Source organism: Camelus ferus, chromosome 5 (assembly GCF_009834535.1).
Source record: "Camelus ferus isolate YT-003-E chromosome 5, BCGSAC_Cfer_1.0, whole genome shotgun sequence".
NCBI lineage: Eukaryota > Metazoa > Chordata > Mammalia > Artiodactyla > Camelidae > Camelus > Camelus ferus.
In genome coordinates, this window is record NC_045700.1 from 42,805,016 (window position 1) to 42,829,387 (window position 24,372).

General features: G+C 44.0%; 1 protein-coding gene and 1 long non-coding RNA gene across 3 annotated transcripts in view; one reads left to right on the forward strand and one right to left on the reverse strand.

The window, feature by feature from the left end:
• Window positions 1–24,372, reverse strand: part of STK39 (serine/threonine kinase 39) — a 252,120-nt gene that overhangs the window by 155,001 nt on the left and 72,747 nt on the right. For both annotated transcript variants that reach the window (XM_032479619.1, XM_032479620.1), the window contains exons 5-7: window positions 24,143–24,198; window positions 1,771–1,880; window positions 1,424–1,525 (exon numbers count right to left, since the gene is read on the reverse strand). In XM_032479619.1, the coding sequence (XP_032335510.1) occupies window positions 1,424–1,525; window positions 1,771–1,880; window positions 24,143–24,198 (268 nt within the window). The remainder of the gene's footprint in view (window positions 1–1,423; window positions 1,526–1,770; window positions 1,881–24,142; window positions 24,199–24,372) is intronic.
• Window positions 3,577–7,353, forward strand: LOC116663651. The gene is made up of 3 exons (XR_004319910.1): window positions 3,577–5,106; window positions 5,464–5,468; window positions 7,343–7,353. It is a non-coding gene; the product is annotated as an uncharacterized LOC116663651 (long non-coding RNA).

Consider the following 24,372-nt stretch of genomic DNA (forward strand, 5'->3'; position numbering starts at 1 on the left):
CATGCTGCTCTTGGAAAGGGACAAAACAACCTCAAAATACAGCTTTCACATCGAAAAGGTAAAAATGTCCACTCTTTCACATTAACATCAAAATTATTAACTATTAAAAAAGGGTAGAATCTGTAGCAAACGATTGACCTATAAAATGAAAAAACCTCACTAATGCATAAATAGGCCTTAACATATGCAAATACTATGCATGCCAGGACTCCTGGAGCACTTTCAGACGCGTGAGCAGTTGAAGGGTTCAAGTAACGTTTGCTGTCTGCGGAGGACAACAGCAAACAGAAGAAAGTGGGAGATCTGTGAGATCTGAAGTCCTGCAGGACTTTGGGCTGGGATTCAAGTGAAAAACACTAAGAAGTGGGAAAGAAAAAAAAAAAAAGAAGAAAAAGCAGAGAAAAACCAGATGGGAAAAAAGTCCTCAGAGTTGCTTCAGTGCTTTTTCTCTGAGAAGTCACTTCAATCGTTTACATCTCAGTTTTACATTTTCTGCTGACAAAATCAGGTTAAGTACACACAACCCCTCCCAAATCTTAACTATGGTAAAATATGTCTATGATATAGACAGAAAATAACAAACTACACTAAAAGTTGAATAGGGCTTGTCTGTGATTGATGAGATTATGGATGACTGTCTTCTTTTTTATTCTTATTTGTACTTTCAAATTGTCTACAATAAGAATGTATTAACATTTTAGTCAGTAGAATTATTCAACTTTTTTATCCTGAGGTTTCTTTTTTTTTAATCCTCCTAAACTCTTCCAATAAAATCCTAGGAAAAAGTTGAAATGAACATGGATCATATTCTCTGTACACTCAACTATTTCCATGTCAAGACAAAATCCAGTTGGGTACACGAGCCCTGACACCACCATCTAAAACTAACAGAAATAATGACATAGGCCAATTAGAAGAAAAACAAAAATCTAAAAATAGTATCCAAATTATGTTATTTCCTAAAAACACTGGGTTCCCTTATTTCAGATGAGATGTCAACATGACACTCGAGAAGGGTGAAATACTAGAGATCATTTAAAAAAAAAAAAAAAGGGACAAAATTTGAGAAATCCACCTGCAAAGATGGTATCACTAAATCCATTTTTAGATTGCTCTTGGGGAGCTGGGAGTCTTCTGCTATCAGAGGGTCATGACCAGCGCTGGTCACAGCCATCAACCTCCAGGGACCAACCTGGTCATACTCTCCTGTGCTGAGCGTGCAAAGCAAGCTTCCAAGCTGGGAACCGGACTACTTTTATCCCGTTCTGTCCACTGAGAACAGAAGACAGCATTTAACTTGGCTGCATTCCTCCACTAACTCTCCTCGGGTCAAAGAGAAAAATGACTATATTTAAGAGAATTAGAAAACAGATTCTGTTAAATCGTATTTCAAACCCGACATATAATTTCCAATAGTAATTACTTTCATAGGAGGGTATTTGTGATAAGGCGCAGCTCCTGTGGCTAATTCAATGGCAGTTATTCCAAAACTCCACATGTCAGCCTTGAAGTCATAGCCTCTCACCTAAGAAAGGAACCAGGAAAAAACACAATTATACAGCAGGCATGTCACATATCATGTGGTCCATATGACATCAGAAGTCCACAGTTGTGTTTGCATAACTTCAATATTACTTTGCTAAGGCCCAGCAACTGGGAATTAAATCTTATCTACACAATACAGTCTAATAAAATGGCTGATCTGAATGAAATGTTAAGTGTATTAATGGTATGTACTGCTATGACAATCAAAACATCATTTTTTTGTACCTGTTCCATGACTTCAGGGGCCATCCAACACGGGGTGCCAACAAATGTTTTTCTTACTTTATTCCGGGTGACATCACCCCCTGTTGCTAAGAAAGCACTTACCCCAAAATCTGAAAGGAAAAAAAAACCACCCTTATTTTATGTAACATGTTATTGCTGACAAATTCTGACTTTATGAACATCTCTTTTCCGAGTGAGCCTAGCAATCAATGGTGATGACTTGTTTCAAACACCATGGAGCTCTCCCAGGTAGAGACGGGGCAGCCCTGCCATCTGCCGCCCCCACACTGTGGAGAACGCCATCACAGGTAAGGAAGGGCTCAGCAAGCCCACCTGTCCGAAAGCTAAGCATAGCAAATTCTATTTTCCACCAAAGAGGTCTCAGAAGTCATAACCAACCATAAAGGGTCACAATAAAGAGACAAACACCTTCCCAACACCCTAAGTTAAATATAAAGGATCTTAGCTTTTAGCTAAGATTCATTTTAGAAAACCATTTACAGGAATAGTACTGGAGGCAGCGCAACTAGCATGTTTCTTTTGAAACATGATGTAGTTTCTTTTAATGTTTTCCTTTTATTATGATTGTTTTCTAACCTCTTTAATTCCGTATCATCAATGTTTGGGAAGTGGACTTCTTTTTCATATAAAGGAGGAATAACATTCACCGTCTATACTCCCACGCCTTTGCTTAAACAGTGCTCTCTAACACCTTGGCCAAAATCCTAACGGCAAATCCACAAGCCCAGGTATATAAAACCAACATGCCCGGGTTTGTCCATGTGTGTCAATCAACACAAAGGAAAAGTCCAGTCAGCAAAGATTGGTTTTCTTCACCACTTGCTTTCTGGAAAATTTTCACAGGTATAGACAGAATGGTTTGGAGAATGAAATAATATTCCTCTCGACGTCCATTATATATTAGAAGTTCTTTTTGTGAGAAGATGAATTAATTGGGCATACTGTACATGTGCATGCATTTATGCAAAAATGTTTCTATATGTGAAAGTAGAGAGGGAATACCCAGAGATTATTTATGCATGCATTTGTGCTTTGATTTTTACTCACGGTTAAAATTAGTTAACAGAATACCAACTACTTAGGGCTAGTACAGACCTACCAGTAAGAGCCAACTCAAGGGCAGCTCATAGTAAGCTGGTAAACAGTAATAAAAAGGAGGAGTTAGCACCTCAGAACCCTGCAGCAATCTAAGAGGTGCGAGCTCCTTCAAACTGCTCTCACATAATTCTCCTCTGCTGGCCCCCTTCCATGACTGACTGAGATGACAGTAATTACCAAAGAACAACATCAAGTACAAACCAAGGTCAAATATTAGCATTTGCTTTAGATCTACGTTATTAAGTTATGCAGTAACACCAGTGTTAACAGTTTCCTAAGTTGAAATATGTTGACTGTTTCACTTTATTTACCTTTAAATTTACTCAACTCCCAATAGGATTTCAACTACAAGTAAAAGGAATAAAAATTGACAAAGAGAGTCTTTGTTCCAACTGCTACTCTCACATTAATAGTGAGTGAAAACATATTCTGAAAATGCCATGTCATTTAATTTGCACGTATATGCCAAACTCTATTTGAACTCTTATAGAACAGTCAGAAAAATGAAGTTTTGTGGAAAGGAATCTCTGAAACCACTGAACTGGTTTCCTGCAGGTAGGTGGAGAGAAAATTCATTCTCTTACAGAAGAGCTAGGTGTACTGAACCATTTGTAAGCCTCTACTCAATTTGGCTAGAGGAAAAAGTATGATAAGGCTTTCAAAAACGTAAGTTAACAGTGACCCCAACATTCCATTTTTATTAAAATAATTTTATAGCATGATAATATTAAATATATACATATCCTCTGTAAATAATTTAGAATACGGGTAGAAGTGGCTTTAAGGAAAAATAAGTTCTTGTAGACGCAGTTGAAGCAACCCTACACCGCATATGTATATGTATGTGTGTGTGTGTATATATACGTATGCGTGTATATATGTATCTTCCTAACATACAATCTAGATAAAAATCCATAGTTAACATTAGACTTTCCAATTCCTTAACAATATCATCCGATTACATTAGACCTTTTTAAACCTACAGAAACAGCTGAGGAAGATGTATAGCGGCAATTCATTACTGACAATACCTCTTCGATATATCTTTCATGACTCACATATGTACTCATAGCCTCCACTTAGAACACTCACTTTAAAGGCATAAACAGATGGTTAAACGCCTTTAAAGCTCAGAACAAAAATTCCAGAAGCAGAAAACACCAATCCTCACATCTACTCAGCCTGTGACTCCAGAATAAATACACAGTTTGCTCCTAAGTATGGCTAATGTGTATACAGAAAGATTTATATGTACTGAGAAAGAGAACATTTTGACTGAAGTAAGGGGTGTGCTTGTGTAAACAGGAAAACGGGTATATTCTGTCGAGACAGCGTCCATGTGACAGTGAGAAGGGGGTGGGCGGAGCAGCAGCAGTGAAAAGCGCCCTTGATGGCTGAGGGGGGCCTCTACCCGGCCAAAGGGAGTGGAGCCAGATACACTTGGGTCAGAAATGAACATTTCTCTGGCAACATGGAACCAAAGACTACACATAAAGTTAGCCAGCCTCCAGGAATAACTGCATCTCAAACCAGAGAGAATGCTGTCATCCTGGGAGCTAAAAGGCTCTCACATCTTTTGAATCCAACCACTTCTCTCCTCCCCAACTGCCACTGCCCTGGTTTAAGCCAAGATTCCTGTGGCAGCCTCCTAAGCCACAAGCACCCTGCTTTCCCCAGATCCAGGCTTCAGCACTCGGCCCTTCAGTGTTACAGATCTGATCGCTCCTTCAAAATCTTTTATGGCTCCCTGCTCCCCCAAGATAAAGTCAGAATCCCTCATCACAGCACGCAGATCTGACTCCCCTTTCCTCTCCTGCCTCATCTATCACCACTCCCAAATTCAGACCTGGAGACCCCGCCCTCCTTAACTACCTACTTTATTTTACCCCTGAACCTAGCTCCATCCTTGCCCTCAGCAAGCATTACCTTTGCACTTGCCTGAGGGTTTGTCATCATCCCGGTACTCCCTCCACTAAGGGTAGAACCATCAGCAGAGGAGACTCTGCTGGTCCCTAGTAATTGATGGAAGCATCTTCTGCATCCTGCCTCTTGGTGCCTTGGGGCATTTTCACAGCTGCCTCTGGTTAGGGTGTGGCTCGTTTGATATGCATCCATCACCTATGTCTAATTTGTGGTGGATGACTTCAGTAACTTTGGGAATCGTCTTACTCTGAAATGTGAATGCTAAGCCCTGAGGAGGATGTGCAGGGTTCTCCGGTGTAGCTACCTGATTTAGAGAGCGGCAGATCCTCCCAGAAACAGCATAGCTGTGCTGGCCAGCGTGGGATATCTCCGCAGTGAGGAGGAAGACCAAGCTTCTCCCCAACTGTGGGACTACAGCAAGGCACCAACCTTTCCTGAGCTGTTTGCAGGCTTCTTGGTTATGCCTACTGTTACGCTATTTTCACATTTATAACACTCTCCTACTTCTTTCACCACGTATAAATATGCTTTATAATAATTGTCAGGTAGATCAGTAAGCTACTGTTCTCTGCCTTCTGACTGGGCTGAGGGGACAGCATTAATGTTTTTACAGAGGTACCTAATTGGGAGGAGAGTATAGCTCAGTGGCAGAGAGCGTGCTTAGCACGCACGAGGTCCCGGGTTCAATCCCCAGCACTTCCATTTAAAACACACGCACACAAAAACACAGAGGTACATAATGAAATATGGAAAGGATACATTTCCTGACCTTAAGAATATTACCATCAACAGAACAACATGTAGAATCCAATGCTATGCTCTGCTCTCTGTGCAGAAGCAGAGGAGCTAGGACCGTAAGGGCCAGGACAGACTCCACTGCCAAGTGGGCCTGGGACCTGGCCTTGAAGATGGGGTTAATGTTGCGATAGACAACCCCAAAAGGATATGACCCTCCAGACAAAGGAGCAGAATGAACAAAGTACAAGAAGAGAAACTGCCTGACAGCTGCAAGGCTCAGAAACTCAAATACATACAGGGGCTCAAGGCAGAAAATATGAAGGAGGGGAGGGGGTCCTGAAAACCAACAGCACCATCTCAGTGATGAAGGGTGCTTGACTCAGCGTAGGGAGACGTTGGGAAGTGCTGGGCACTTCCTAGGAGCCCAGTCTCAGTGCCCTCCCACCCCAGGTCTAAAGCAGGGTTTTGCCATTCAGATGGAAAAGAGAGTCGCTGTAGAGAGATGCCCCTGGTGCTGCAGATGTCCCCATCTTCCCAGAGAAAACCAAACATCGAGATCTTGATACAAAACCTCTCATTTTTGCTGTTGTTGGCAAGAAATTCATTTGGCGGTGGTAAAATAAAGCAATTACACTTGTCTGATTTAGCCTGCAAAACTAGTCTGTCAACTGTGTTGTTCTTGTGTCCAAAGTTTATCTAAATACTTTGACATACACCACGCGATATTATATTTGTGGGTACTACAACCCGCATGGTCAACTGGCGTTCTGACCCAGGAAGCCCAGTGCTAGGAGGTCTGGGCAGCATTTCATTCAGGATGCCAGAGACAGCTGCTAAAAGTATTTCTGTTATCCGTATCCAAGTATAGGTAAGTTAGAGCCAGGTGAATGCCCAAAAGGGGGAAACAGTCACCTGGTGAGAGGCATGATGTATGTCAGAAATGGGTTCTCACTGGTGGAAGTAAAAGCAGTGAGCACACGAGAGAGTGGCTAAAATACTCGATAAACTCCCCATCCGGCGTGAACAGAAAGGAAAGGATCCAAGTAGGCTCAAGTGTAAGCTAAATCCCTGACCAGACTCAGGGCTAATTAGATTTCAGGTGCCAAGTACAAGTGCACAACAACACTGTATCTGGAATTTTGGCATGTCTGCTTCAAGTGAATTTTTCATTCACTTCAAAGGACAGAGAGCAGGGATCTCCTTGAGTTTATAGAACAAATGGTGACAACTCTTTAGGGATGTGCTTGCTAACAAATGGCAAAATCTGGTCTGCGACTCGACTTACTTAAAACCTGGGAGTGATGTGGTGGGTGAGCAGCCAACCCAAAGCTACCTCAAGCATCCGTAATACCTACTAATATCGATGAAAGGGAGCCTGAGTTGTGCTGGAAAAAAAAAATAGCTTAGGTCAATGCAACACTTGGCTAGAGAGTAATGGAATCAACATTTGATGGTTCAGAGCTTCCTAAAATGTATTCAAAAATGGGCTGCGACAGGCACTGATCCCTCCAGACCTCCATGTGGCTGGGCAGGGTCTGGGGCAGCAGGAGTCGCCATGGCTGCAGGGGCCTGGGCCAGTTCCCGGCTAGAAGCAGCCCCTCCCCAAGAGGCCACGGTCTAGAAAAGCAAAGCAGCAGAGAGAGTGCTGAGGAGCCCGATCACAGAGCCTGGGAAGCTACAATGGACCCAGTTAGCACCCTGGACCGCCGTCGCTTTCTCTCTAGCAAAGAGGAAATTTTGGGAAAAGTAATTGTGCAGTGGATATTCAGAAAAGGAGAAAGACTAGAAGGAGGGAAGACCACAGCCACAGCCCAGGAGTAAAGCCAACAGGGCCTGCATTTGAGCAGAGACTCTGAAAAAGGAAAGGATTAGACCAATTCTTAAGAAAATGTGGTAACTCAGTGGGTCCTGGAATTGAAAAAGAGAAAGGAATGAAAACTATTAAATGACTTGCCAATGACCACACGGTAAGTTTGTGAAGGTCAGACTAAAATCCACAGGCCTTCACAGAGGAGTTTTAGCCACACAGCCCCAGGCTTCTTTTGGGGGAAAATTCAGTGGATTCTTCCACACAGAAAAATAACTACAAAAAGGAATAATGGGGTTAACACTGCACAACTCCTAAGCTCGTCCCTGAGTAAAGATCAAGCTGTGATTACCCAACACAGAAAAACTCGTTTGAGTTTCTCTGGTTAATCCTAAACGTCATGTTTATATCATTAAAAACAATCCCTTCACCGTTTGGTTTGATTCCCAGTCTTTTTTCTCATGAGAGACTCAAGGCTTTCCTGGCAAAACTGAAGTGTGGTGATAAACACCCAGGAACACTTTCAGGGCTGCCAGCATCCGGCTTTCTTGAGTCCCACAGGTTTCCCGCCAATGTTGGGTGAATAAAGAGACAGACAAAGAAGCACATTATGAGTTCAATTATGCCAACTATCAGAATGGGTATAAAACAGAAGCAAATATTTTCTTAATTGTTAGGTACGGTATAAATAGCTGTTTCATTTTAAATGACGTATTCAGTGCTTTTTATGTTGTTTTTATATGTGTCAGTGGTGCAGCACCCTGCATCCACTCAGGAAGCATGGGGCAGGCACAACCACCCCCAGCCAGCGTGGGTGTAGCCTCCACAGGGCTTACAGAGCTTTAATCCAGACACAAGGCTGACCTTTGAGTGAGAGCCAACATGGGAAAATACGGTATTAATTTAAATCAAGAGACTATTACATGACCTCAACAACACAAATCAAAGAATTATGTAAAGGTGCCAATTTCTGTTTGCTGGGAATTCCAAGGTGCCCTTTCCTCCCCCTGATTTTCTTGGCGAGAGAGGAAAAACACAGGCCAGGGTAAGGGAAGGCTTAGGCAATTACAGAACCAGGGGCTTGCCTCCTCCACCTGCCATACAGACGACTGTCTGTACGCAGGTTAATCTTCCTGAAGCACAGTTCTGATCACAGCCCTCTCTGGGCACAATCTCTTTCCCCACAAGGCATCTGAAGGATAAGAAGGCAGCCCAGACCCAGCCACAATTCTTCATTATGTGGAAGTCAAAGTCTTCCAGGAGTTTCCTTCTGATCGCAATGCAGTCCAATATATCCAATTATCATATCCTTGAGCACAGTGCTTTTATAGCTTTTTTCACTGACCTAATCACTGTTTCTCAATTTGATTTTTTAAATGCATAATTAAACCCAGCGTTTTCTACCAATTTCTCTGCTTGTTTCTTGCTTGCTTTTAAATTCAATAGGAACAACTTTTCACTCTGCTGGAGGCTTGCGGTCTTCAGAGAGTCATAAGACCTCCAGGCACTAAGAGCCGAGATTGAGGGCAGATGGGGGAGGGGGGTATCCCCTCGGGCCTGCTGGGAAGCCCTGGAACCCTGGCAGGAGAGAGTGCAGGGCAGCACTGACTGGGAGGTGGCAGAGGGGACCCTCAAGCCCTCCAGGTGGACGCAGCTCCTCCAGGGACCTACATGGAGCTTGGCTGAACCCAAAGCAAGAAGCAGAGCCCGTAGCCCAGGGGGCCAAGGCAGGACGTGGCAACCTAACAGTGGATGACAACACTCAATGGGCTCGTTTCCTCCTTGAAATAATGCCACTTCGTTCAGAGGAGATGTCTTCTTACTATCCTGACAGTGGTGTTTCGTGCACGTGACTATCAAGAGGCAAAGAGTGACACACTCAGTGTGGGCTATGTGGCTCCGGTTTAGAGGCTCACCATGGGGTCCTGACTGTTTCCACTGAGTCTCCATCGATGATCCCCGAAACTACAGGGAAGAGGAGAGGCATTGAGGGAGGACACAGTGAGTAGGAAGGAGCCACATTTCCACCCTTCGATTTGAATAAGCCTGCATGTGATTCCAAATACACTCCCTGCTCATTACTTCTTTGAGCAACAGTTCCACAAGCTATAAAATGGGAGGCACAGAAAACACGTAGAACATGTAGCAGCAGATTCTCAACAGTAGTCCTTAGCAGCACACACTGTTGGCTGCCTACCCAACATCCATACCCCACTCTCCACCAGCATCCTGATTTGGTGTGTGGGGCCCAGCGGGGTCAATCACACAGATCTCAGCCAATCATGGTGTGAGTGAATGGTCTGAGGGGCTGCCCTAGACCTGGCCCAGGAGATTCAAGGGGAATACGGTGCAAGCCCTTGTGAGAAAATTTTCTGCCTGAATACAAGAACCTCCCTACGAGGTTCCTTTCCTCCTACTCCCCTGACTGTCAGGGACACATCACAGGAGGATGTGATGCTGGGAGCAAGAGCAGCCCCTGGGTGCACAGCAGAATGCAGGAAAGAGCCCATGACCTCTTGATATCCCTGGGCTTCTGCACTAAGCCTGGAACCAAACGCCCCAGACTAATGTGTGAGATAGTTAACTCTCCGTATTGCCTCCTCCCCTGCCAGTCAAGCACTCAGGTATTTGTACCCAACGGCTTAATCCTTGCAATCCTCTGTCCTTCCCCACAGTCCAGCCATGTTCATTCATACTTCCTGACTGCTAAGGGTTAACCATTGCATCAGAGGCCAAAGTCGTTATAATCCCCAAATGGACTTGGGAAAAATCAGCAAGAAAACAATTTAGCACACAGTGCCATTTTGGAGTTTTAAACAGAGCCAGTATTAAGCATGGCTTTTAATGCCAGGGGCACAAATCAAAACAAATAAATGCACAGGCATCTCAAGGGGAGAAAAATCATACTGCAAGAAGAGCCTAATTCACTTTTTGGCCAATAGTTTCTGTTTGGAGCTACGCTTACATAAATGTTCCAGATCAGAACAATGCACTCCTAGGAAAATAGGAGAGAGAAGTATCTTCAACATTCTCGTCTAGATCCTTGCTTCTCAAAGTGAGGTCACAGATCAGATGCATTAGCTTCACCTGGGAGCTTCTGAGACATGCAGAACCTTGGGTCCAAACACAGACCCCAGTGAGTCAGAACCTGCACTGTAGCAAGAGCCCCCGCTGACCTGACGCGCAGTCAAGTCAGGGAAGCACTGCGCGAGCGCACCGCCTTCCTCCCAGGCGCTCCAGCACGGTTCAGTGTGAGCAGAGGGCCTCAAAGTACAGCCAGCTCATTCACCTCTTGGGTGCAGAGAACCACATTAGTGGAAAGAGAGCAGCATGAAACAGCTGAGTGCACATTCACGTGTCTTACGACAAGTAAGCACAAGGGCAGCACTAAAAATGACAGTCACGTCCCACACAGAACTGTCTGACCCAGTGATGCCAGGGCGTCAAGCAGGACGAATTCACACACGTGGCACACCTCTGTGGGAATACTCAGATTTGTACAAAATCTTTGAAAATCCATTTACATAATTTGTAATCATAATACTCGTTAACAGTCAGTCTGTAACAGCTGCTCACTGGAGGTTCCCCGGCACAGAGGAGACGGGCTGCAGTGAGCATCAGCCTCGGCAAAGATACCGGTAACGCTGATCCCTTCCCCCCGACCCTTGAGACCTCTGAGATGTAAGTATGTGAGGGTGACGGCATTACATCATTCAAGTGATAACACTGATTTAATCCGCTCATCTTTTAAGCAAGTCAGTAACAAACGTGTTAGCACCTTATCTGCTATTAGTAATCAGTTACTCACACACCACCTCACTACGGAGTGGGACACACCACCTGTCCTGCTCCAGAGGGAGGGACCGACCCCAAGAGCGACCAGACAGAACCAAAGAGTTTTCTGAAACTCTCGCTTTCCACTCAATCTCCTTTCCCTGAATCAGGCTTCTGGTTTTCAATTCTATTTATCCTTTCCCACAAGCAAATGGGGCTCCTGTGCCTCGCCTGGCCCTACAGGCTGCTCCCCGCGCGCACACAGCAGCGTCTAGGGCATTCACGATCACAAAATACAATCTGTTATATTTCCAGAGACTGGGCCCTAGGGGGGCGCTTCTCAGCTGCTCTGGACAAACCCAGGTTTTCCGTCTATTAATGAGCAAGAAGCAATCCTGACCATCTTTGAAACATCAGAGAATGACAATTTCACAGCCTGTTTTGACAGCAAAAAAAAAAAAAAAAAAGACTTTTTTTTTTTAATTTCCTAAAGGTAGACTTTCACCTTTCAAAACCAAAAAAAAAGCACACACACAAAGAAACAAATCTTCCCGTGATCGGTGTCTCATGTCAGTAGACTCAAAATGGCCATCAAAAGGTTTCCTTCAAACGTCTATGTTTCTACTTATAAGGGAGAGGGTCTTAGCACTTGTTGCACTTTGTACATTGAATCAACATCAATTCACAATGACACAGACAAATTATTTTAAAAATTCAACAGAAGGTTTCTTGGTGAAAACACAAAGGCTACACAAGCTGTTAGCCCTCCCCAACCCCTCAGCCATCTTCACAACCAAGACAATACAGGCTTAAGAGAGACAAGAAGACAGGAAGGTAAGTGGTGGCTGATGCCAGTTCACCTCAGGCTCACAGTTCAGTTGACTCACAGCCAATCAGCCCCAGCGTGGAGGAGAACACTAGTTTAAGACAGTGGTAAACCCCTGGAAACCTGCCCATCTAGGCCAGAGCCACAGAAGCATCCTCAAAGCAGATTAACTTCTGGTGAGAAGAGGAGCCAGAGGCCACAGCCAGCGGGGGCAGCAGCAGCAGGGAAGGGAGCCAGGAAGGCCGGAGCAGTAGACCCAGGCCAGCTGTGCTAAAGGTATCGGGCAAGAGCAGGCTTCCTCAAGTCCAACAATAGACATGACCAAGAGCCCACCAGGGGTCAGCTTTCCATCAAATATGATCATTACAGTGGACAAAGGAAAAGCACAGAAAATCTGCAAATCCCAAATCCATTGTTTCCTGGCTCCCCAGTTCAGGGAGGGAGGGATGTTCTCGAAGATGCTCTGGTGAAAGCAGCCACAGGACAGATACTCGGCTTACTCTCCCGTCAGGCCCAACACCACCCTCTGATTTGCATGCTTTTGAGCAAGTCTGAGAATGTCTGGTGACTGAGGCTAATGAAGGGACACTCGAACATTCTCATGCAAGATAGGTCCTCAGAGAACATCTTGTCAACCTGCCTTATTTTACAGCTGAGAAAACGGAGCCCCAACAGCCCAACTGTCAAAAGACATAAAGTGAAGAAGCAAATAGGGGAGAGGTGGGGAGCCTGATGTCAAGGAAGCGAGCTAGGGACCAAAAGTGAAGTCAGAGGGGACCTGAGAGTGACTGGCCTTTACAACCTTTAGAACAACCTCAAACAAGGCCACAGTCACTCTGCAGTCCTCAGTCCCCTCATCTGTAAGGCCAACAGTGCCGAACTGACAGCAAAGCATGCAAAACACCAGGCAGGCCTATTCCACCAGCATTATCACTTCCCAAGCCGAAGGCAGGCTCTGCCGGCACTGAGGTCTCCCGGCCGGCCAGATCCGCAAAGACAGGCGCAGGCAACTTAGATCAAATATTAACGAGTCTAAATTTCCAATGCAATATTCATATACCTCCCAGTGGTCTTCTTCATACAAATCTCCACTCAACTAGCTCTACTATCAGAAGCTTCCAATAAACCAGAATGACCCATCTGCACACTCTTCAAGAGATGGTCCCAATGGGAGATGATTAAAATAGCACAATTCCAGTTGCCATAGTATTTAAAGCAACAATTTACATCATTTCCATGAAGTTTCCAGAAGGATGAGTCGGGGATAACACTGTCTTCAAAGAATCCGCAGGTTTTTAAGTCTGCGATAAAGAAAACCTCACGTTTAAAACTCCTAACACTGAGAAGTCTCTAAAAAATGAGGAACACACGTTAAATTCTGTTGCTCAGTATTCTTTAAAGTTTTACTACACAGTCATATAGCCCTTAGTTCATTCAATCTCTATTTACCAACTTCCTACTGAGTGCCATCTCCATTCTAAACTCTGGGACCACAGAACAGAAACCACTGCCTTCACGGAGCTGACCTTTAAGCTGGGGCGGGGGTGGGGAGGAGAGGTAAATACAGATAATAAAACAAGGAAGCACAATCCACAGCAGTGGTTCTCACACTTTACGGTCCATCAGCACCTGGAGGGCTGCTTAACATCCTGATTGCCAGGCCCCACATCCAGGGTTTCTGAGTCGGCAGAAACTGGGGACAGAAGGGCACAAGAATTTGCATTTTTCTCAAGCTCCTTAGGTGATGTTGAGGCTGCTGATCTAGGATCCCACCTTGAGAACCACTATTATAGAGCACATTGATGTGTGCAATAATGGAAAACAGATCAGGGGATGGGGAGTCTGGGGCAGGGTGCGGCAGGATGCCATCCACAGAAGCCTTGCTGAAGAGACATGTGAGTATTGAGAAAAGTATTCCAAGAGAGAGGGAGAAGACTATGCAAAGGCCCTGAGGCAGGAGCATGAATGGCAAGGAAGCCAATTTGACTGGAGGGGAGCGAGGGAGAGGAAGGCGTAGGAGATGAGGTCAACAAGACAATGAGGAGTCAAATCTTGAAAGGCCCAGTGGGCCACCATTAGGATTTGGACTGAGATGGAAAGGCATTGGAGGGTCTTCAGTAGAGCCATGATACAAGCTGACTTTCTTTAACAGCATCACTCCAGATGCCGTACAGAGAACTGAGTACACAGGGACCAGGGCAGAAGAAGAGGACCTCTTAGGAGGCTACAGTAATTATTCAGGCAAGAGCTAACGGATTTGGTAGCTTGGATGACCACGGGGGAGGTGGTGAGTCGTGGTTCACTATGGGATTTGCTGACAAATTGGACAGGACACAGAGTTTAAGAGAAGGAGAAGGGTCACGAAGGACGGATTTCTAGCTTATTCAGTAGAAGGATGGAGCTGCCACTAAAAGCAGCAGGGAAAACTGTGGAAGGGCAGCTTGTTGGGGAGCGTGAGGGCTATGGAGCTCTTCTGTGTTGCAGTTATATGATTTTTAGAGTTGAAAGGAAACCTGAGAGCCTAAGAATCTCATTTTATAGGTGCCACACGGCTAGCAAAGAACTTGGTGGAGGGTACAGGGTACATTAGTGAGCCAGGGGCCTGCATAATCCTTGGCTACTGTGTTCTCAAGTGTACTCTGTGAAATCAAGTGTCAAATTACATTTCGTAGAGTGTAAATATATGTTAAATCTATTTAGATTTCCTAACAATCTCTACTCTACATATGATACATGCAGTAACTTCTAAGATGTTATCGATCAAAACACCTAGTCCCAAATCATTCATATTTACAATACATATTTAAGATTTCTTCCCAGGACAACCTATTTATCTAGACATTGCGTGGCTAACTTAGATGCCTTGGGAATATGCACTCCTCTCCACTTACAGATTTTTTAAATTAAATTTTATGGCAACTGTTGAGAGCTGTCTGTTTCACCTGAACTGTAAACCTCAGTACAGTAAACAAGATGTCTCCATTGCTGACCACAGATCAGCTCAGAGACTGTGCCATAGTAAATGCTCAATAAACATCCATGGACTCACTGCTTAAAGAGGCACTGAACCCAAACACTTAATGATCACCTTTTTACCAGGGGAGGTTCATTTTTGTTGTAAGAACTGGAGGTTCTGGGAAACAAAAAGTCAATGAAAAAAAAAGTGATCCAGCGAAGAAATGAGTTGAACTACTCCGCTCTCGGTCTAAGAAGCTCTTTGTTTTACCCAGACCTCAGCAGCTTGTGGTAATGAATAAAATTTAATAATGACAGTGCAACAGCAAGGTCCTACTGTCTAGCATAGGGAAAGATATTCAACAGCTTGTAATAACCTATAATAAAAAAGAATATATATATGTATGACTAAATCACTATATTGTATACCAGGAACTAACACAACACTGTAAATCAACCATATTCAATTAAAAAAAAAATCATAACGACAGTTGCAGGCCCTTAAAGGCAGGAAAGCAGGAAGGAAGGAAGGAAGGAAGGAAGGAAGGAAGGAAGGAAGGAAGGAAGGAAGGAAGGAAGGAAGGAAGGAAGGAAGGAAGGGTGAGGCTCGTCTGCCTCGGGTCCTCCTACACCTCTCCTTGAGGCTCAGCCCTGTCCCACTGCAGCTGAAGAAAAATTCCAGCAGGAGCACAGAGCAAATGCTTCCCCACAGTGGGGTTCACCCAGGGAGATTTCCTTAGACTGCTGCTCAAACAACTGCTAGCAGCTGTTAAAGTATGGAAAGGGGCTGAAACTCTCCCTAAGTATTTTTCCCCGATGGTGTGCAGATGGCATGGAAACCTAAGTTTCCAGAACTGACTGTATCCGTGGCTCACGCTAGAGGGTTCACTCAATGTTACCATCTGTCAAGATCCCCGAATTCAGGAGGCCACATTAATTTGTTGTCCTTACTTAATAAACACCCCTCCTGGAAATGAATAAATGAGAATTTTGCCATAATTTGTTAAAACATAATTCACATAATGATCAACTTCCGGGAACTCAAAACGTATTTTGGTTCCCAAAAAAAGCACTTTATACTCCCCCCACCCCAAAGGACTTTAACTTGGATCGTATTCTATTTTCTGAGTGTGCCACTGTCTCCTAATTTGGGTTCTTTGCTTCTACTCTTCCTTAACTTTTTTAATCGTGTCATGGCTAGCTGGCTAAGGTGGAGCTTGCCTAAAATCAGAGATGGAAAATGTTTGTGAAAAAGCTATTTTTAGCCTTAAAAATATGCATGAGTATGCGTGCCTAAGTATTTGCATTATTCTCCCCTTCCTCCCTGTGAAGCTCATCCACCCTTGTGTGTTGGAACGTCCAGCTCTGACGTCTGTACACACCCCCATCGCTGACGGGCACACACGTGTGCAAGCCTGCCAAGACAGTTCGGATCACACTGGCCAAGAGTTCATGAAAACTTGCCACGTGCCAGCACTGCTGCAGGGTGTTTGAGATGAACACCGTGGAGTTTCTACGGCTGATAAGTATTCGGTCTGGAGGGAAGAAGGGGACGTGGAGACCCAACCTCAGCACTGGGTAACAGGCTGTCTAGCTGGACTCTATAATGGGCAATTTCAAGCCACCAGGGTAAGGTGCTTAACACCGTGAGGGTGGGGCTGGTAGAGGAAAGAGTGGGAAAGGGTTTCTCAAGGAAAGAATGCCCTGATTTGAGTCGGGAAAGAGAAGAAGTGAGCCAAGTAAAGACAAGGGATGGCAAGGAAGTGAAGCAGAAAGCACGGGTGGTGGAGACTAGAACAACAGACAGGAACCTCATATGCTGTATTAGGGAGCTGGGGCTTTATTCCATCAGCAACTGTTTTAAACATTATGCCAGGGCATCAGATGGTCAGACGTGCACTGTAGATTTTTCACTCTGGTGATGCTGGGGATACTGATGGGGCAAAGAAAGAGGGAGAGCAAGACGAAATGGCAGGCAGTCAGGTGGTGTGCCCACAGCCCTGCCTCCTTAGCCACCTCCTGTGATCACCCTAAATGATTAAAGGGCATGACCCCCACTTCAATACAAAAGCAATTACAAGCTAACTAATTCTAAAATGGAATGTGTTAAGTCCTTTAACCCTCTAATATTTTCCCATTGCATAGATGTGGAAACTGAGGCACAGTGAGGTTAAGTAACTCAGTTACGGGCTAGAAGGAGCAGCACCAGGATTGGACCCACAGAAGTCTAGGGTCAGAGCCCACGCTCTAGGCTGAAGCACCCAAAAATAAGGTGACATTATCATTTCCTGATCTGGATGCCACAGAGGCTTTCAGAGATTTCTGACACTAATTAGAGGCTGCCCACAGGGGAAGGTGCACACAGGGAGCCCACACTACCCTGCTTGAAGCAGCAGCCTCTCTTCCCTACGACAGGAGAAATACTCCCCACCCCCTACCCCCGCCATTAAAGTTCATGTTACCAGAGCCAAAGAACACAGAAGGAACACAAAAGAATCCAGCAGCTACAGGTATAAAAACTCCACCACCCTGCAAACCTTCCTCTGGCTCCTTGAGAAGAATATCTGAGTACTGGAAGCAAGTTAAATCTAGTTGCAAGTTTTCCTGGCAGAAGTTTTAGTCATAGGGGTTTTCAGTGTTCAAGAAGCTGACTGAAGCTGAAAATGTATTCAAAGGCTGACCCAGGACAAAACACCTCTCCCTGAAAAGAGAGATGATACACAAAGTCACACCAAGGTGCCTCCGAAGGTGGAACACCTGGGACATGAGCTTGACCTGAATGGGCTCAGGTACACCGAGACAGATGTGACGATCACTTTCACAAGTTCCAGGCTGCCTTAGTCAGCTAGGTACCAGATTTCATATCTGTTATGAAAGACTCGGGTTGGGAAATTCACATTCACACACACACAAACACACCAGAAAGTTAAAAGTAAGTGAGAAGGAGCATGAACTCTAACCTTATATAATGCAATCGTATGTTTACAGAAAGTTCTTCAGAAATCAAACGTTTTAAAATCAAGACTTTTAGAGTAGATTAAGAATGGTCACTATTGAAAAGAATCCTAAGAAAAAATATATTAGTAGCAACCACCCCAAAGGGACCGGTTTTACATGCATTTCTATTTTAGAGTAGCGTCTCTCACTCCTCCCGGACAAACAGGCTTAGTTCCTCGTCGGACAAAGCACTCAGCTCTTCCTGACGATGTCTGACAGAGCATCACACTGGAAAATGAGAAGCCAGGCCGTGGGAAGAGCATGACATTCAATTAGCCACGCCTTCTCTCACACAATGCAGCAAAAACCATTACACTCACCAAGGCATCCTCTCCAAGTCTATTCTCAGGAAGCCACACATACGGGCTTTTCTGAGCACAGAACACATGATAAGAAGTAGTGTTTCCTTTTAAACCCTGAGTAGGCAGTCCTCAGGTTTGAATTCACGACATCAAACCTGCAGTTCTCTAGTCTGAGAAGAGTGTGGTGTGACCACAGTGCTGAATTCTACATCAAATGACGTCCAAGCTGATGGCTTCTCCTATCCCCCAAAACCTTATCAGTGATGCTGTGTCTCAACCTGCAGGAACTAAGAGGGGAGAGGTGCTGAATATGTTCCCCAGCCCCCAAAAGAATCGATTTACGCAGAAATGGAGAAGCACCAGTGATGACTCTTGGTCTTCCATCCGAAACTGAGATCATCCAAATCCAGATTTAGGACTCTCCTCCTGGAAATCCCACAGACGTGGGGCCACAGGCTCTGGAGCCAGACTGCCCAGACCTGAAGCCTGACCCCACCTGTTATTCTACAGGTGAGCTAGGCGGCTCACTCCCCTCCCTCCCTCAGTTCCAGCGTGTAGCATGGATATGATGGTAGCACCTTCCTGTGGGGCCGCGGGGAGGCGGAGCCAGTCACCGCGCACTCAGCACGCGGAACTGGGCCTGGCGCACAGGGAACACTCCATACACGATAGGCCCTGCTTTCAGAGCCACAGTCAATAAAAGTGCATATAATTCCCACAGAATGGGTACTGTTGGAAATAGGGCGTATCAGCCTTATTTACCACATTTGTTGGATGTATTATCATAAGGCAAGAGTTTCTGCTGGTCTGAACCTAGCCTCAAAATTTTCCCTTTTCTAATAAAAAAAAAAAAGTTCTGAGAAAGGGAATAAATACCTATCGCAGAGTGATTTTCTAAATAAAAACTGTATGTTTCTTAATAGGACGGCAAAAATACTCTTTTTTGAAACCAGTCCTCATAATAATACTCTCAAGGTAAACAAATACACTTTACGTTCAAAGAAATAAATGCAAACATCTCCCCTGCTTACATTTTATTTCAAAAAACGGAGCCCCAAGAGCAGAAAGATGTCAAGGGAAGAGAGGACAAAGTCTGAGGAGAAGCAATGCATTATTTGTCCAAATACAACAGCGACAACAAGACAATCTAGCTCTGCTGCTGTCAGTCTGCTCTCAACTCTCCCACCTGCCTCCCCGATTTCACACACCACAGATGCCCCCAGAACACCTGAGGACTCCTTGTCCTCTTCAGTCGGGCAGTGGCCCACTGCCTGACCAAGAAAGCAAACTCCTAGAAAACAGAGAGTAGTAGCATCTAGGTATTTCAAGGAAACACTACAAATGTTTTTTAAGGCAATGATCTTATTCTAGAGTTAAAACCAAAACCACTTTAATTTTAAAGCCTCTATGAATTCAATGCTATGCTCAGGTCAGAGGATCTAGAAAGAATTAAATGTGAATTTTAGAAAGCTACCGCTCCAAGATGTAGAAACTGCACACTCAGATGCCTAATAACCCATCATCATTCGCTGGGAAACGAACATTCCAGCTCATGTCATTCCACAGGCAGCAAGTCGCACACACAAAGAGGACACCAAGGAAAGCCCGGAGGGGCCGGACACAGAGCCCTAACCATTAGCCAAGCACTGTTCTGAGCACTTTAGACACTGACTCATTTAATCCTCACGACAGCCCACGCGGCGGCTTTCCGCACGTGCCCTCCTGAACCCAGCAGCCCCCACTGTGCACCCACGTGCTGGGTGACAGTCCCCACCACCACCCACAGTGAGGAAAAACCGACAGACCTGAGAGGGAGACAGAAAGTCAGGAAACCCTGCCTCTGGGGGATCCCAATTGAGAAAAGGAAGACATGCTCCCAAAGGCCCAGAGGAAGGGCTCGGGTCATTAATCTGACAAGCGTGATGGATGGAGTGACTGGCAGAGGACCAGGTAGCGGAGTAAGCCAGGGGCGGACCTGCCTTCGCATTTCAAAGGCAGTCCGCTGCTGTCCGGACCCTCTGAGTGAGAAATGATCATTCCATCACAAAACAGAGAAAATTCATTGTACTTTTTTTTTTAATCAGCTTAGAGCAAGATTAATGACAAGTTAGCTTCCAAGTTGCATAATTAATAAGTATTCCCTTTTTATAACTCCTAAGGCCCCTCAGAGCTGAACCTCTTGCAAGACAAATTTGAGGTACATGTGATCTCCAGGCAGCACAAGGGAGAGTTAAGGTCAGGTCAGAGTAACGGCAGAGCAGTACTAGCAGTAGTAACAGTACTAACAGTACTAACAGTAACAGGAGCAGCCTTAGCACCAGCCGCAGCTGCCGCAGTACAGCGCCTGCTGATATTTTCTGGGTGTCTACTATGCACCAGCCACTATTATAAGATCCCTGGGTACGATGAACCTCATTTGATTTCATAAAAAAAAGATGAGGTTATCTCCCTTTAAGGAGACTGAGTCTTGAGGTTGAGCAACCTGACCGAGGTCCCAGAGCTTGAGCGGTGACCCGGGAATTTCAACCAAGCCAGCTGATCCCACAGATTGTCTTCTTAGCAGCTAGACTCTCTGGTGCGGGGTGATGTGAAGCTTTTGTCTACAAAGTTTTTCAGTTGTTATTTGTTTAGCTGAAGCCTTTTCTTCATACTGCCCCCAGCCTGAGGGATATGGGCCGCTTGCTGGAGGAAGGACAAGACACACCAACATAAGGCACTAACTCAGATGGCTCAAGGACAAAAGTCAGCATCAATACTGCTGAGAGCCGGCAGAACAGGGAGGGGGAAGACAGATGGATCAAGAATTGGCCAAAGTTTGGGATCAGCGGATACAAACTACTACATACGGAATAGATACACAACAAGGTCCTACTGTATAGCACAGGGAACTCTATTCAATATGTTGTAGTAGTCTGTAATGAAAAAGAATATGTATATATATAACTGAATCACTATGCTATACACCAGAAACTAACACAACATTGTAAATGAATTATACTTCAATAAAAAGATATAAGAAAAAAGAGAGAGAGAGAATTGGCCAAAGACTGATGAGTCCTGAAGCCAGGCGAGGACTCTGTACTCTTCTCTGCTTTAGGCTGTGTTTGATAACTTCTGTAATAAAAGGCTTAAAAATGGCTTTGACTTGTCGAGAGTTCATTTAGTTTGAGTCATTTCCTTTCATTTGTTTTAGTGGGTTAGACTTTAACATGGTTCAAAATTCAGAATGTTATAAAAGGCGTATTCTAACCAGTCCACCCCCACCGTCATAATCCTTCTAATGTTTCTTTGTACAAACATAGATTATTTCTTCCCTTTTTTCACAAAAAGTGGCAAATTATACACATTGTATTTCACCTTAACCATGCAGCCTGGTGATTTTTTTCCATGTCAGTGTACAGAGAACTTTTCATTCTCCATCGCAGCTGGTGGGTCTTGCATAATGCAGATGTTCCATACACTATACTTAACTGGGACACCTAGGTTGTTTCCAATCTTTTGCGAACAGTGCTTCAAAAAATAAGCTTATGATGTCTGTTTCTGTCTACTGCCCATGTTAGGTGTTGCACTAAGCATTTCTAACATTTATTTTCTAATTGCAACAACCCTATAAACAGGGGTGGATCCAGGTTTCATGAGATATGAAGGTTATACAATTTGAAAGACATCTTTAAAATAGAGAATACAGAATTAGGTATTTAAAATTAAAAATTCATATCAATTCACTGGAGTCTTAAAGATTAAGGTCCTTTCTTTTAGAATCTTTATAGACAGTTTAACAAGAATGCCTAAATAGAAATACCGCCTGATTGCAAACTGGCTTCTCCGCTCCACCTAGAACGCTGCAACTCCCCAAAACACACTGCACTTACAAGGGCCTGAATCCTACGTTTCAATAGCTGTGCAGGAAATCAGTGTCTTCCTGAATGACAGGCCTTATCATCACCATCTCACAGATGGGGAAAATGAGGCTTAGAGATCCAATAATTCGCCCCACGTAGCACAGTGGGCATTGAATCAGGCCTGCTTGATTCCAAAGCCTTTGTGCTTAACTGACACACTGAGTGCCTCCCCAGTCTTAAACTTGACTAAATTTATCTTTTCAAAGGGGAGGGCTGATAAAAAAGAAAAACCATTGCCATTATTAGTTCTCTAAGGAAGAAACATTTGATGTGAAACAAATTCTCAGTTTCCCTTTCTTATTTTCAGAACATCTTTCTCTCCTATTAAAAACAAAGCCCCCCCAAAAAAACCAAAAACCTAAATAAAGGTGCTCTTAAGTGGACCTAACTAAACACAGAGCCTAAGGACAGCACCGTGCTCGGCACACCAGCCAGGGCACCACCTGACAGGTCCTCTGGCACCTACAGAGGCGCAAACAGTGAATCAGAGAGGTGGCTCAAGGCTTGTCCCTTGTTGGGGGTGTGTCTGTTTTCTGCTGAACTCTCACATTTCTAACAATAACCCCAGATCCTCAGATTTGTCTAGAAACAAGACTGGAACCAAAGACTGTGATCAACTTCGTTCTAGTAACTAGATCTGCAAAGACCCTAAACCTATGCCGGAAGGCAGGACTCTTCCACTTCAATTCAAATGTTTCCCCGTACAAATATCGAGATGTTAAACATCTGGGGCAAACTTCATTTTTTCAACACAAGCCAGATTGGTGATTTTTACCAAGGAAGTTGCTGGGATGGGCTACTATTAATATTTAATGCCTGCAAGCCAGAAGGCTAAACACCTGAGGTGACAAAGTTAGTTCAGGACAGGAAAGGACTGTCCAGCCCAAAATGCCCAAAGCAGGGATGGCTGAGACAGACCTTCACAGACAGGGGGTAAAACAAGAGTTGATATGGACATGGCTCCATTTATCCCAGACCCTTCAGGTTATTCTAGGACATTAACAAAAGGAGAGGTTCAGAACATAGAAGCCTTCAGTCTGATGCGCTCACTCGTTTGACCCCAACTGCAGCTCCATGCCCACCAGCTGTCAAGATCCGCCAGGGAGAGTCAGACTTTTAAGAGCAAATAAGCCTTAGAGTTTGAGTTTACAATTCTTTCAACCACCTCTTGAGAAATAAAAGGTTTAAAATTAATGTGTATAAGGTTTTAAATTTTCAAACTCATGCCAAAGCTCTCAAAAGTGCTTCTTGCAGTTACATAAATATCACCACTATTCAATCTGGAAGGTAAAAAAAAACAATAAAATTAAAAGTAAAAATTGTTCTTTATTAATAGGCCATGCTCTAAAATAGCAGTATTTATAGGACGATCTGACAAAGATCTGTCAACACAATAGGAAAACATGTTATACCTCAGACCCTAACATTCTGTAACAGAGCGGCCCAGATACAGTGGTGTCTGTGTATGAACACACACACACACACACACACACACACACACACAATGGAATACTACTCATAAAAAAAGAGAAATTTTGTCATTTGCAGCAACATGGATAGACTTGGAGGGTATTACACTTAGTGAAATAAGTCAGACAGAGAAAGACAAATATTACATGGTATCATTATATGTGGAATCTAAAAAACAAAACAAACTTGTGAACATCACAGATATAGAAAACAAACTAGTGGTTACCAGCGGGGAGAGGGCAGAGGGGAGGGACAGTATTGGGGTAGGGGATTAGGAGGGACAAACTATTACGCATAAAATAAGCTACAAGGATATACACTGTACAATATGGGACTATAACCAATATTTTATGATAACTACAAATGAAATATACCCTTTTAAAATTGTGACTCACTATATTGTACACCTGTTACTTACATAATACTGTACACCAACTATAGTTCAATAAAAAAACAAAACAGATTACATGCATTTATTCATTTCCGAAGAATGATTCTACATTCTCTGAAACTGTAACACATCTCTAAACAAATAATGTTTTATCTTTGTCAGCTTTACCTGCTATTTGTACTGAGCCATCCTCACCCAGAAGAATATTACCAGCTTTCAAATCCCTATTAGAAAAAAAATGCAGAATGAGTTGTGGAGTACTAATACTATATTGCATAATTCACTCAGAGAGATTTTAAAACATCATATCATGCAATGTAGCTGTTTGACATAATTATTATTTTATAAATATTAAAACCATATAGATTTAAAAAGCTGTAAGGGCACATTGTGATTTT